Genomic DNA, 14,175 nt, shown 5'->3' on the forward strand with positions numbered 1-14,175 from the left:
TGGGCCTTGCCCCACGAACTGGCCCATGAACTAGCAAATATACTTTTCAAAGATCGACCCAGAACTCGGCCCATAGACTCATATGAAAAATGCCCATATTAACCACATACACACTAAAGTAATATATATATATATTTTTTTGTACGTGTGCATTTTTAGCAAGACAACAAAAATAAAATTAAAAAATGAAGCGAGCCGCAATTTAATGGATGCATACAATTTTGGGCAAACCTCACATTACCTCCTTATAGTTTGGGCCATGTGTGGTTTGCCTCCTTAACATTTGGAAATAAATAATCATATAACCCTCATGTGGTTTGTGAATTAAAACGCATATTAACTTCTGTTAATAGAACATGTAAATTGACCTTTTAACCCTCATTTTCTTTCTCTCTTCTGAATGAAACCTATATATATATATATGTATTCTTTATTCTTCCTCCCATTGTTGCCAACTATAGCAAATTCAATCCTAACTTTAACAAGCACCCAAGCAGCACCTGCACACTAGCAAATCTCTTTACCAATTCTCATTTATTCATGTTGCTTTGGCACTAATAATGATAATAACACACTGCTTTCACTGACCTAAACAAATTATCTCTATTGTGTGTTGTGAAAGAATTGTTTTTTATCTATTAAATACAAAAATATATATAGTTTGGCAACAAAGAAGTATTAGATTTAGACAACTAAAATCAAAGAAAAATAGATAGAAAAAGAGGTTGAGAGATTGATGTGTCGCCGGACGAGTGGAAGATCAAATATGGGCATTAGCCCTTTTAAGAGTTTGTAATTGATTAAATATTTTTTGAACTAGAAAAAAAGAAAAATAGAAACACAATAGAAGAAAGAAAATTTTTCGGATTCCATGGTGCTACCGGCATTTAGTGGATTTCATATAATTTTTTTTTGTGTTCATGAGTGACCCCTCCGGCATTCTACCATTTTCTCGACAGGGTGCAGTGTATGTGGGTTGGTGAAGTGATTATGCAATGAGAGTGGTTTGATCATGGGAGAAGCTAGAAAAAAGAAAAGAAGAGAAAGGAGGTCAAGAAAAAAAAAAGGGGGAAAGAAGAGGAGGTGCTAAATAGCTGGGATGAAAGGAGTAGAGGGAAATAATTGAATGGCATTATTTATAAATTTGAAGATCTCAGGGGCATTTTCGTCTTAAAAATAGTGGTACTCTCCCTACAAGTGCATGAGTTTGACAATGTGTTATCTTGAACGAAAAAGTTAATTTCTTACAAATTATATAAGAATCATGTGGTCATTTCTAAACATTAGGAGATAAACTGCACATGATCAAAATCACATGAGGTGAAGTGAAATTCAGCCTATAATTTTAATACATTAATGGCATGTTTGATTGGGTGGATTAGAACATGGGATTGAGATTATTAATTCGTGGGCCCAATTATTCTATGTTTGTTTTAACATTTTAGTTTAGAATTATTAATCTAATGGATAATTAATCTATCAAATTTGTAGGATTATTAGTAATAGGGTAGGGGTGGGATTATTAATCCAATGGATATTAATTCAATTGGATAATGAATACCACACTAATTTAATAGGATTATTAATACTTCACTATTAATCTTGTGAATCAAACATGACCTAATAGATGTATTAATGCAATTTTATATTTTAATAATCATTGTTTAGTTTAAAAAAATGATTGTTGGAGGCTTTTAATCTTGATTTCTTACTGTTGCTTGCTGCCAGTGCCATGCATGATGCAACGGGGCGACTTTTAATAGATGTAGCGATTGTTTTATTTTTTATTATCAAATATCAAAATCTAATTGTTGTGAACATTTTAAAATATTATATTACAATTTAAAAAAAAATAAAATTTGAATTTAATAAAAAAAAAAACTCAAATTTTGGCTAAATTATGTCCAAATGCGCCAAGTCGGACCTTAAACTCATAAATTTGTTAAGCCCACAAGTAATTTGACCTAATGATATTGACGTTTCTTTTAATAAAGTTAAAATGATCTTAATTAATGTAGATAGTATATCTACACAAGACAAGTAATAATAAAAGAGATGATATCATTATTTTGTTCATCTATATGATCAGTGAATTATGTTAGAACAGAGGACCAAGTTTTATGTAGATTAACACTTTTAAAGAATCTAATGTAATTATGTTAAACTTTTGAGATTTGATATATTTTTTTCTAAGCGACAAGAGAGTTTGGTGTAATTTACCTAATTTTTGAACATAAACTCCCCAAAAAAAATTAATCATAAAAATACCAAAGGGGCACGTGGCAACATGTTTGGTGTAATTTTTTTTTTTTCACAAGTTACAAATTACTCATCAAAAAATAGAAATTAAAAATATCCTTCCCATCCCTTTCAGATGATAATAAATTTCAACTTATTTAACTTGCTTGTGAATTCTCTCTCGAGCAGTGCTCTCGCGTGGTGAGGTGAGCTTTTCTTTTACTGTTCCGGTTTCTATTATTGTGCTGTCTTACTTGTCTTTTTTTTTTTTTTTTTTTTGCCACCGAGTAATGTTAGTGGTATTAAATTTTTTACTAAATAAATGATTAACGTTGTGTTTAGTTGGAAAATTTAGAGAGAGATTTGAAAAGAAAAAGAAAAAAAATATGTGAAATTATATGAAATGTAAATATATTTTATTCATATTTCACGTATATTTTTTATTTCTTTTTTCAAATCCCTTTTTAAATCTCTAACCAAACACACTATAAATGTCTCACATGAGTGTAAACCCTACATCTATGTAAGTCATATAATTATGTATTTGATAAAAAATTTAAATCTATAACATTTTCCGTTTGCCACCTATTTCTATATCTTTCTTTTGCTTCTGGTGTGCTGATTGGTGTGATAGTGTGTGTTCGCCACCTATTTCTATTTCTTTCTTCTGCTTTTGGTGTGCTAGTTGGTGTGATAAGTTCCGTTTGTTTTCAGACGTAGAATAGAGAGAATTTATAGTGAGGAAATTGTTAATAAGCAAATTATTAATGAGGGAATTAAATAAAATTATAGTGTAGGGATTATTAAATTATTTTTATATAAAATAATAGAACAAATAAAAAAAATATAAAAACATTAAACATTAATGTTTTAAAAAAAATGCCCAATATGTAAAAAATTTTAAAAAAATAATAAAAAAATAAAAAATTTCCAAAAAAAAATAAAAAAAATAAAATAATGATTTTTACTTAACAAAAAATTAAACATTAATGTTCAAAAAAATAAAAATAAAAACACCCAACATGTAAAAAATAAAATAAAAAAATAAAAATAAAAATTTCTAGTCCGACGGATTATTTTTCTAATATCAAGTTTTGGAGGTCCATCCGAATCCCCTCCCAAGGGGATTTATAATCCGGAGCTCACTATCAATCCCCTCCCAATCTCTCAAAATGAACACAATATTAATGAGTTTCACCTCATTGCCAATTCCAATCCTCCAAGTCCAATCCTCATGTAGCTCTCCAAACAAACGGGGCAGTGTGTTGATTCTGGGGGAGCTATTTTTCTACTTTTTCTGTCGGTGGTGGGAATACATTCACTGTGGTGTGTGGTCCCGCTTCTGTTTGGTTGGGTGTTGGGTATGGCTTCTCAATTTTCACGTGAAAGAGTTTGCACCGATAGTAGTGACTCTGACTCTGCTGGTAGTGAGTATTCGGAAGAGCTTAATGTTGTTCCTCCTGTAGGACATTTTTCTTCTCCTTCTCAGGTTCATACGTTTCAAGGACTTGATATGGGTATTGTGGGGGCATATTTTTGTGAATGACAACACGTGGCTAATGTGGAACCGAAATGCCAACCGAGGTGCCACGTGTCTTGGTCATGGTGCCGAGGTGATCTCGGCTAGGCCAAGGTTATCTGCGGAGATACCGGAATCCGAGATGAGCGGATAAGGAACAAGAGTCTTAGAATGGGAGACGACCTCAGTCTAGAAAAAGATAAAGCTCTTAGGGAGTTTATCTCTATCTATTTGAGAGTCCAGGATAAACATTGAACCAGAGTCCATTGAAGCTAGGCTGCTACAGGGATCAGGTTAGTGCTGGCTATAAAAGTAAAGCGCCATCGTGGGTCTAAGGTACGCTTTTTGTATTCTAGCTAGGGAGTTAAGTTCTGTTTGCTATCTTTGAGAGATAATCGAGTATTGATTTGATCATCGGAGTGCCCCCGGGTGGACGAACCACTGCCGGAGTTTTATCTTTCTGTGACAGGTTGTTTGGGCGCAATCTATTCTGCCAATGTTCTCCAGCTGAGCACCTGTTTGGCTGTGTGGTCAGAAATCAACACCCACAATTTGGCGCCGTCTATGGGAAAGAAAGGAGAATAGATGGCCAACGACGGGCATAAAGAGAAGATTGAGGACGACATCCTACTAGAAGTGGTAAACACATTGACCCCAACGTAGAGGAGGATAACTGCAACAAAGAATCTCGGGATAAGAATCCCGGAGAGAAAGACATCGGCCAGGAGGGAGACGTGCCAAAGAAGGTAGACTGAGGCGAGTATTATAACGAGAACGACCTCCAGGTATGGAAAGAAAGATGTCTGGGGAGGGACGACGAGAAGAAAGGAATGGCGAACAAATTAGAAGACCTACAATCGATTGTCAGTTTCATGATGCAAAACAACGTCATGTAGCTACCGTTTCCGTTACAAGACACGCCAATTCCGGCAGCCAAGAACGATACCCAGAAAGGGGGGTAGAAAACAGCTCCTGTAGTCCCTCAACGTGACAGGACAAAGTAACATTCTCACCGGCCTTCACGGGAGGTCGGGCGGGGAGAGTCGATCAAAGAAGAGTCTCAGAAGACACGTCATACCAAAGAAGCCTGCACCAAAGAACATCGGCATGTTCAAGGGAAGGAGCTTTGTTTCGACACGACTAATGGAGGGAGGTCCAAGAGGACTCATAATGACATCGGGAGTAGCGCACCAAAGAGGCTAAAATCCATTGACAGCGGGGCTCCTAGACGGACCAAGGAAGATTTGAGGGACTACCTCCAGAGGAAGCGACATGATGCTGAGGTAACCTCCTCGGTCAAACCGAGAACGCCATTTTCGGTAGAATTGGACAAATTTGAGGCTCCGAAAAGGTTCTACATGCCGAGATTCTAGATATACGACGGTAAGTCTGACCCTAACTTTCACGTCGGTGTAGCTCGACTTTCTTCGCGCCCCTTTTCGGAGAGCTCGAGTTGGTCTTACAGTTCGGACTCCCGTCATGGTTCTGAATCTAATCTCACAAAGCGCAATGTAGGCCTGTAAATGGATCGGATTCGGATCGGATCTGTCAAAATCCGAATCCGATCCGATTATGTCAAACCCGAATCCGATCCGAATCCGTTTAGTCTATATCCGATTATAGATATCCGAATCCGAATCCGATGATTTCGGATATCCGATCCGATAATCCGATCCGATCCATTTATTTATTTATTGAGCTACAATTTTATATAATTTGATTTTTTTTTTTCATTTTGTGTTTTTTTTCATTCAAATTGAGAATACTCGGATCGGATTATCGGGTTATCGGGTCGGGTCGGATTTTTGCAGATTCAATCCATTTAATAAATGGATTAAACGGATTCGGATTATCGGGTTATCGGATCGGATTTTTTGTAAACGGATTCGGATTGTCGGATCGGATTCGGGTCGGATTCGGGTTAAATCCGATCCATTGACAGCCCTAGCGCAATGTGAGACTGATAGACACCAAAGAGTCCAATCCAGCAAATCATTTTGGAAAATTGATTTTGAATCAAATAATGCAAAAACTAGACTACTTTTCCAGATTACAGAGTCACTACCTAAATATTTTATTTTTGAAAAATTTAAGAAACCCTGACTTGTGCCAAAGGCCACGTGCCCGTCATCACCAAAGTTGCCTCGGCTCGGGAACTTGGGTACGAGGGGGGAAGGTCATGAAATGAGCACCCCCGCTCGCCCGATCAAAAGATCGGCCTCTACTAAGCATGATATGTTGTTTTTATAAACACATGTGTTCTTATTCCGATTATTGACTAACTTTACTATGTGACGCGCGCGCAAGCAAGTATAGACTACATCGTAAGAATTGGAACGAATTTCACTCATGTTTGTTTTCGAAAATGGTTTGAAATTGCCACCCTTAAGTGGGCTTAAAAAATGCGGATTTGCCGCCCTCAAGTGGGCTTAAAACATGATTTGCCACTTCGCAAAGTGGGCTTAAAACTCACATTTATCGAATTGTTCCAATTTAAGTAATAAAGCCTTTATTCACAGGCATTCATGCAGCTAATCACTTAAGCAAATAGCTTTATGACAAGCATGCTATCATGGCAACACTCACACTCATGCAAGTATGCTAAAGCGTAAAAGCTTACTGAGTACTCCAAGCCAAGAAAGAAAGCAAAGTTAGAAAAATGCATGATTCCTAACTATGTTAAGATGCCTAATGCAACACATGTAATGATGCGACTAAATAGGCTCGGCTACCTAATCATGGAATTTGATACAATTTGATAACATGCTTTTAAACACGTATTCAAATAAGAGTATTAAAATTGCAATACAGTTTGAATGATGCGCCGAGCCCGGTGCATGCAAGGCAAATGAATGATGCAAACATGCGAGCATAAGGTATGCTAAATAAAATGTGTCCCTAATCTAACCATCAAAAGCGGGTAAATAAAAGGGAGAAAGACGTGGGGTTAGAAGACATGCACACACGCACGCGCACTTATTACAACATTGTGCCATCGCAAAGGAGGGTCCGAATGAATAAGTTAAGCTATACTAAACTAAGCTAATTATTACAAAACGAAACTAATTAACTATTCTAGCTAACTAATTATTACACCACAATTAATGAATTAGTTACACTAACTAATTAAATGCAACATCATTGAATAATTAGCTATGCTAACTAATTAAAGCAATTAAGTGGCCTCAAGGGCGAGATAGACATGCATGTTCGGTTAGCTTCCTCCCGAAAATCCATCGCCTTGCCGTCAGTTGCCTTTGTTTGCACTCATTTGATCTTTGAACATTGCACTAACTTCCAGACTGCTTCTGCTCCAACACAGGAACACTTTTGCACAAAAATTGACTGGTAGCCGATTGGCCACCTTAACTGGCCGGTCGGCTAGTTTAAGTGGCCGGTCGGCTACCTCAAGTGGTCGGTCGGCCACCCCATTTTCTAGACTTTTGTTTTTGCTGCAGTAGAGGGCAACAGAGGCAAAGCAATGCATTTTTCAAGAAATGTGTGTACTGTCACTCTCCTTATCATTTCTCAGGCTCAAAGGAGTATGGCACTTGGCTCTCAAGTCACCAATCAAGCATTTTCAATGCATGATGGCCAAAGAGTCAAGCTTGTACAAAGTCAATGAATGCACAAATAAGACTCAAAGGACCACCACCCTATCATGCATGATCAAGAGTGATGGCGACCAAGAAACGTGAACATTTCATCACTTTGAGTATGAAACGTTCCCCATTTCTTGTGTTTGGATTAACGTCCGATCCAAACACATGCAATGCAACACAACATGCTTAACTTACTCAAGTTTTACCTGTCTTGTTTTGTTTACACATTTTATATTACCAAATCATTCTTTAATTGGTTAAGTCCAAGGTGATTGTCCTCTAATGAGAGAGGGGTCAATCAAATGATGATTTAAGACATGAGAGAGATCATGCCGTTGGTTAGTAAAAACCCTCAAAAGAGAATTAAGCACAAGTCTCAATCTCAAGCTTAAACACAACCTTAAGGCTAACCAACCTCAAAGAAAATGAAAAAGTGAAGAAATGAGGGTGGTAGTAGATATTTTAGTGCTAAAATGGCATGAAAAATGATACTACAACATGCAAGCAACTCATGCACAACATGTTCAAAAACCAAAAACACTAAACTAGTGAAGATCATTACACTAAAGGCATACAATACCAAGCTCAACTGACCAAACTAGCTCAAAATAGAGCTAAAACATGCCAAAACAGTGGCTAAAACATGCTGAGATTGAAGCACAAAAGACTAGAAAAACATGTTCGTATGTTAGCTCGCAAACAAGGCTCAAGACACAACTCTCAAAAGCAATGAAAGAGTGAAATAAGTGAGAGTGTGACAGAGCTATATACACTAAAATTACATGTTAAATGACATTACAACATGCAATCATCTCAAGCAAAACATGTTTAGAGGTCTAAAACACTAAACTAGTGAAGGCATTTGCACTATAACCATGCAAAACAAGGCTCATATGACCAAGAAAGCTCAAAACACAGTTAAATCATGCCAAATCAGTAGCTAAAACATGCTGAGATCAAGTCACAAAAATGTAGAAAAACATGCTCACATGTTAGGCTATCTACACTTGCAAACAAGACATAAGGAGGGGAGGCCACCCCCTCCTATTTTGGACCTCAAAACCAAGTTTTTACCACTGAAGTTCCCCTGGAATTCAGCTGTTAAAAGGCCAAAAAAAGAGTTGTTTTAAAAGCTTTGAAAGATAGCACAACAACTTAGCAAACACGCTACAAGAAGGGTGGACCACCCTTAACTCCACAATAGCCTCAAACCCGCATTTTTAAGCCTAAAAAACAGAGATTTTTGTAATTGAAAACTAGGCCAAAAACAGTTTGCAAAGGTGGCAAAACAAGTGTACAAAATAAGCTTAAAAAAGGTAAGTCTTATACCTTTGAAGCACAACACTTAAACAGCCACTTTCTAGGCTCAAATGACACTTCAACAGCCCAAAATAAGTCCCAAGATGCCTTAGCTCCAAGGTGGTCCAATTTGGTTAACGGGTTGTATGCAAATATGTAGAGAATTCTAACTTTCAAGCATAAACAAGAGGAGAAAGAGAGAATTCTAGAGAGAGAGGAAGAAATTTTGATCCAAAATTTTCTAACCCCTCAAATGGGGGAGAGACCCCCTATTATATAGAAATGCAAGCCAAAAGCTTGCATTCATCCCTCCATATACGTGTATGGAGATGAGCATCAGTGCTTAACAGCTGGTGTAGACATCCCATTTTTGACTGTCCTCAAGACTTGGACGTCACCGTTTGAACACTCGGTGATCATCCATGTTTGTGTTCGTCTTGAGTTCGCGGAGGTCTCGGCCACGCGCCCTGCCTCAGGATCTCTCGACTCGACTGTTTTGTGTTTGGTTCTGCACCAAACACTTGTGTTTTGCCTTTGAGGGGCAGAGAATGGCTTGTTGGCCATTCCCACACATCACTGGCCATGGCTTGAGGCCAGAGGCTGGGTTTTGTTTCCATCGGCCAAATATTTGGTCGGTCGGCACTCTGGATGGTCGGTCCGCCATCTATTTTGGTCAAATTATATTTTTGGCTAGCCGACCACTATGCATCTGCTTTTGGCAGATATTTTGTGCTAGCTGTGATAGCTGGCACCCACTTTGCTCCCCTCCATACACGTGTATGGAGGGATCTCCCTCTTGACTAGCTTACTTGAGAAGCTTTGCAAGAGTGAGCTCTATAAGAGGGAGCCTCTTCTCCCTCCATTAGGGTTACAACATTTTTCCAGAGGGCTCTGATATTAGGGTTAGGGTTTGCACATCCCCCATCTCTATATCTCTCTCTTTTTTGTGTATAAGTGTGTGTTTGGTCTTATTATTGCACACAAACACCCACCATTACACCTTACCTTGGCTACTGAGGTGCCAGAGAGCTGTTCTTGGTGTTCTTGAGTGGATTCAAGCTTGAAGAACCAACTGAAACATTGTTTGTGAAGAGGGTCATCAAGGGTAAGAACTTCACCCTTTATTTCCCATTTTTGCATAGCTTTTTCACCTATCTTGCAACTGTTTTTAGACTTTGTATATAACATATAAAAGTCTTGTTTTTGCCTGCTCTAAATAGTTGTTTAGAGTGTTTTGAGCTTCGGGGTTGTTTGACCCCTCTTAGGGCCTGTTTGGCCCCATTTTGTGCCATTTTGGTTGAGCTCCGGGACCACTTTGTTTGGGCCTCCTCACCACTGAAATCTTGAGGGATTTCGGTGGTGAGGATGGTGCCTTGAGGTCCTACGAAGGAGAGGGCCACCCCCTCTCATTGTTGTCCTTGAAAAGGGCCATTTTAGCCTCTTGAGTGAGCATCTTATTTAGGTTCATGTTGGCCATATCTTAACTGCTATTTAGTGTTATTTTGCCATGTTATAGCACTGTTTTATGTTGGTTTAGGCACACCATGCTTGTTTAGCATACATGTCTTATAATGCCATCATTTGCCTTAATATGTACTTAGCATGTAGATTACCATGCTTGCTTGTTTTGGCCAAGCTTTGTGAAACTTTTAGGCTTGTTTTGCCATGCTTAAGGTCTGATGTAGGTTGTCTTAGCCATGTTTGCCATGCTTTGTTTAGCCTCTTTGCATTCTTGGCTTGTAAGCCTCAAGTGTATGAACCATGAGCATGCATTACTTGCATTATTCCAGTGGTTTGGAACCATTTAACATGTCATTTCAGTCCTCATGACATGCTTGCATGCTTGCATTTGATGTCCCTTTAATGTGTTAAAATGTTGTTGTCTTATGCCCCTTGTTTAGGCCCTTGTGCATGCTTGCATGTTTAAGCCATCTAGATGCCATCTAGATGTGTTATTGGCTTTGTCTTAATATGCTAAAACTCTGATTTTGGTTGCTTAATTCATGCCATGTTTGATTTTGCTAAGTGTAGTTCAATACACTTTTGGCTTGCCTTGAATTTTGGCTTTGCTTGCATGCCTTGTTTGTCTTGTCCATTTGGTTTGGCACCTTTCATGACTTGATTTTCAGAGCTTATAATGCATGCCATTTGTCCATCTTTTCATCCTCTTAAGTGTGCTTGAGAGTTGCTCTTCAATGCCTAAGTGTTGGTCCTTGTGTGCATGCATGCTTGCATGTTATTTGGTCCTCATTCTCTTAGCAATTGGCTATTGTTTTGGGCTTAGTATAGAGCTGTCCAAATTAGTTTAAGTCCATTATTCGCATGTTGTTGCATGCTCACCTTGTGTGTTGTTGCATACTTGTGTGTTGTTACATGTTTAGGTTGTTTAACATGTTTGCTCCATGTGTTGTTGCATGCTTGAACATCCACATTGCATCTTGCACACTTGTTGGTTTGCATTGCCTCATGCCTTGCATGCTTGCTTGCATAGGTTGTATGCCTAGTATGCATTGTGCATTGCATGTCCATGTTGCATACTTAGTTAACATGCCTAGGTTGCATTGCATTGGCATGCATACTTTGCCTCTTGAATTGAGTATGATAGAGGTTGAGCCTCACTTGTTTGTTTGATGTGCATCTCATTTGAAATCAAAGTGCATACTTGGTTTCTTGGGCCATCACGCATTGAAATGCGCGATTGGTGGTCCGAGAATCGAGAACCTTGTCCCTTTAAGTCACAAACATGATAAGGGATGCGTTGGTGCACACTTTTGCTTGAAATGCATTGCCATGCCTTGTTTTGCCCTCTGTTGCTGTCAAAATAGGTTTTGCAGGAAGTTTTGGTCGGTCGGCTACATACAGTGCTGACCGACCAACAATTTGTGGTCGATATCTCCACAGGTGGTCGATGACCATTCCCCATGGCCGGTGGTGTTCCACAACACTCAGAGAAGCAACCTTGGAGTTTGTGCAATTTTCAGAGGTGCCAAACAGTAAAAATAGAGGCAACTTGTGCATGGCAGTGGACTTCCGAACGGAACCGAGCATGCATTACATTGGGCCCTCTTCCCGAGGCTGTTTGCTGTTTTATTAGATTAGTTAATTTGCTTAACTAGTTTAATTTGTCTGTAATAATTAATTAGCTTGTAAGTTAATTAATTGTATTATTCTTTTGGTCCCTCTGAGCGAGGGCGAATTTGTAATAAGTGTGGGTGCGTGTGTGCATGTTTTCCAGTCCCCACTTCTTTCTCCCTTTTACTTACCTGCTTTGATGGTTAGTATTAGGACATATTTAATTTAGCATACCTTATGCTATGCATGCGTGCATCATTCATCAGTATTGCATGCACCAAGCTCGGCGCATCATGCTAACTGCATAAGTATTTCAAATCTAACTTGAATATGTGCATCAAATGATTGCATTTCACATGCCATCCTAGGATTAGTCGAACCTATCCTAATTGCATTCTGTATGCGTTGCATTAGGCACTTAACATGGACTTGGATCATACATTGATTGCTAACGAGTTCTTTGTTTTGGCTGGAGTACACTGTAAGTATTTTGTACTTTAGCATCCTTGCATGCGTGTGAGTGTTGCCATGATAGCATGCTTACCATGTGGCTAAATGCTTACGTGACTTAACTGCATGAATGCCTGTGGGTGAAGGTTGGATTGTTTGAGTTGGAACAACTCGTTGAAATCCGTGTTTTAGCCTACTCGCGAGTAGCAAATTTCAAACGTTTTCTAAACAAACGGATATGCAATGCTTTGTTCCAAATTAGACGATTTAGTCTATACTTTTGTGTTGCGCGCATCACATAGTAACTCTAGCTAAAATAATTGGAATAAGAACGCATAATGTTTTCAAAACAAGATATCATGGTTAGTAGAGGTCGATCTTTGATCGGGCGAGAGGGGGTGCTCATAGCTGACCTTCCCCAATCGTACCTAAGTTCCAGAGCGGAGGCAACTCTGGTGATGACGGACACGTGGCCTTAGGCAAACGAGTCAAGGTTTTCTAAATTCCCCCAAAATAAAATATTTAGGTGGCGACTCTGTATCTGGCAAAACAGTCCATGTTTGGCACTTCTTTACAAAAATTAGTTTTCCAAAACGATTTGCCGGATTTGGACTCTTTGGTTCAGATTTAGAATCGTGACGATTTGAGAGTCCGAACTGTAGTGAGCCCAAAACGAACAGAACGGGGCTCATCCTCCCGGGGCGTTCGGGGACGTCTATAGTTGGCACAACTGGCAAATAAATATCTGAAAAAGGAGAAAGATGGTTGTCGGTCACCTCCCCTAGCTGACTGACCACTTCAAGTAGCCAACAAGGGGGAAAAGTGGCCGACATAGGTCAAAAGTGGCCGACAAGGCCTTTCCCCCCTCCAGGCAAGAGGCAACAAGGTTTAGTCCAAAAACAAGCACAAAACAAAGAGGGTTTAGAGGCTCAAAGACAAGGCGTTCCGCCGAGAACTTTGGGCATTCAAAACGAGCACAAATAAGCACAATCATCGAGTGCACAGACGATGACGTCTAAGTCTTGAGGTCAGTCAAAAATGGGGTGTCTGCAATCGGCTTGTACTTGAGCTCAATGGCACTGTACATTGGGAATGAGCCGTTGCTCTGCAAGGTGTTCCCCTAATCTTTTGGAGAAATCGCATCAGACTGGTTTCACAAGTTGCAAAAAGGAACTGTGAGAAGTTGGGAAGGCCTGGCCGAGATGTTCATGGCTAGGTTTGTGACAAACAAACTTCAGCCGTTGAGAGTGGACTCCCTGATGGCTCTAAGAATTGGCGAGGATGAAAGCCTTAGGGCCTTTGCCAAAAGGTATTATGAGGTGTTCAACTGAATACTAGGGTGCAACCAAGAGGTAGGATGGTGCATGAACGATGACTGTCTGCTTCGAAAATCACTGGCAAAGACACTGTCAAAAAGTATGGAGGAACTTATGGCCAGGATAGAGAAGTATGCGAGAGCTGAGGAAGACATGCTAGGGACAAAGGCGTCAAAACAAGAGTAGAGAAACGGCTTGCCGAAGCGAGGCCGAGGTAATATTGGATGCAACATGCAAGAGATAGGACTAAGTGCTGCACAGGCAGTGACTACCATATTTCGAATTCCAGTTTACAAAGTCCTGGAAAGAATCCAGAATCAGCCCTATTATAGAGCACCAGAGAAGATTTCTGGCGAATTTATGGGAAGAAGTCTGGGGAAGCGCTGTTCCTACCAAAATGAGGATGCGCATCTGACTCAGGAGTGTAGAGCCCTAAAGGCATATCTGGAAGACCTGGTAAGACAAGGTCATTTAAGAGACCTAGTAGATGAGGCAGGAACAAGGAAAGAACAAGCGAGACTACTTTAGGCACCAGTAGCACCACCTCCACCAGCACCACAACCGCAAGCAGGCGGACCTCGAGTGATCAATGTGATTCACTCGAAGGTTAATGAGAACGAGTTACGAGAGGAAACTCAGAAGGTGAAACACTTACAACATGTGTATTAGGTCCGGCAGA

The 14,175-nt window shown here is 39.5% G+C and overlaps 1 protein-coding gene across 6 annotated transcripts in view; it reads left to right on the top strand.

Moving 5' to 3' along the window:
- Nucleotides 1-14,175, top strand: part of LOC114289817 (cleavage stimulating factor 64) — a 78,818-nt gene that overhangs the window by 29,036 nt on the left and 35,607 nt on the right. For 2 of the 6 annotated variants that reach the window (XR_014364782.1, XR_014364781.1), the window contains exon 11: nucleotides 2,375-2,444. The exons of 3 other annotated variants lie outside the window; for them this stretch is intronic. Coding sequence is in view for 1 of the 3 variants with exons in the window: in XM_082921483.1 (XP_082777609.1) it covers nucleotides 960-999 (40 nt within the window). In the remaining 2 variants the exon portion in view is untranslated. Of the gene's footprint in view, nucleotides 1-959; nucleotides 1,064-2,374; nucleotides 2,445-14,175 lie in introns of those variants that run through there. One more of the 6 variants, XM_082921483.1, reaches the window with a different exon arrangement.

The sequence above is a fragment of the Camellia sinensis genome, chromosome 3, assembly GCF_055761805.1.
Source record: "Camellia sinensis isolate YWXY chromosome 3, ASM5576180v1, whole genome shotgun sequence".
NCBI classification, from domain to species: domain Eukaryota; kingdom Viridiplantae; phylum Streptophyta; class Magnoliopsida; order Ericales; family Theaceae; genus Camellia; species Camellia sinensis.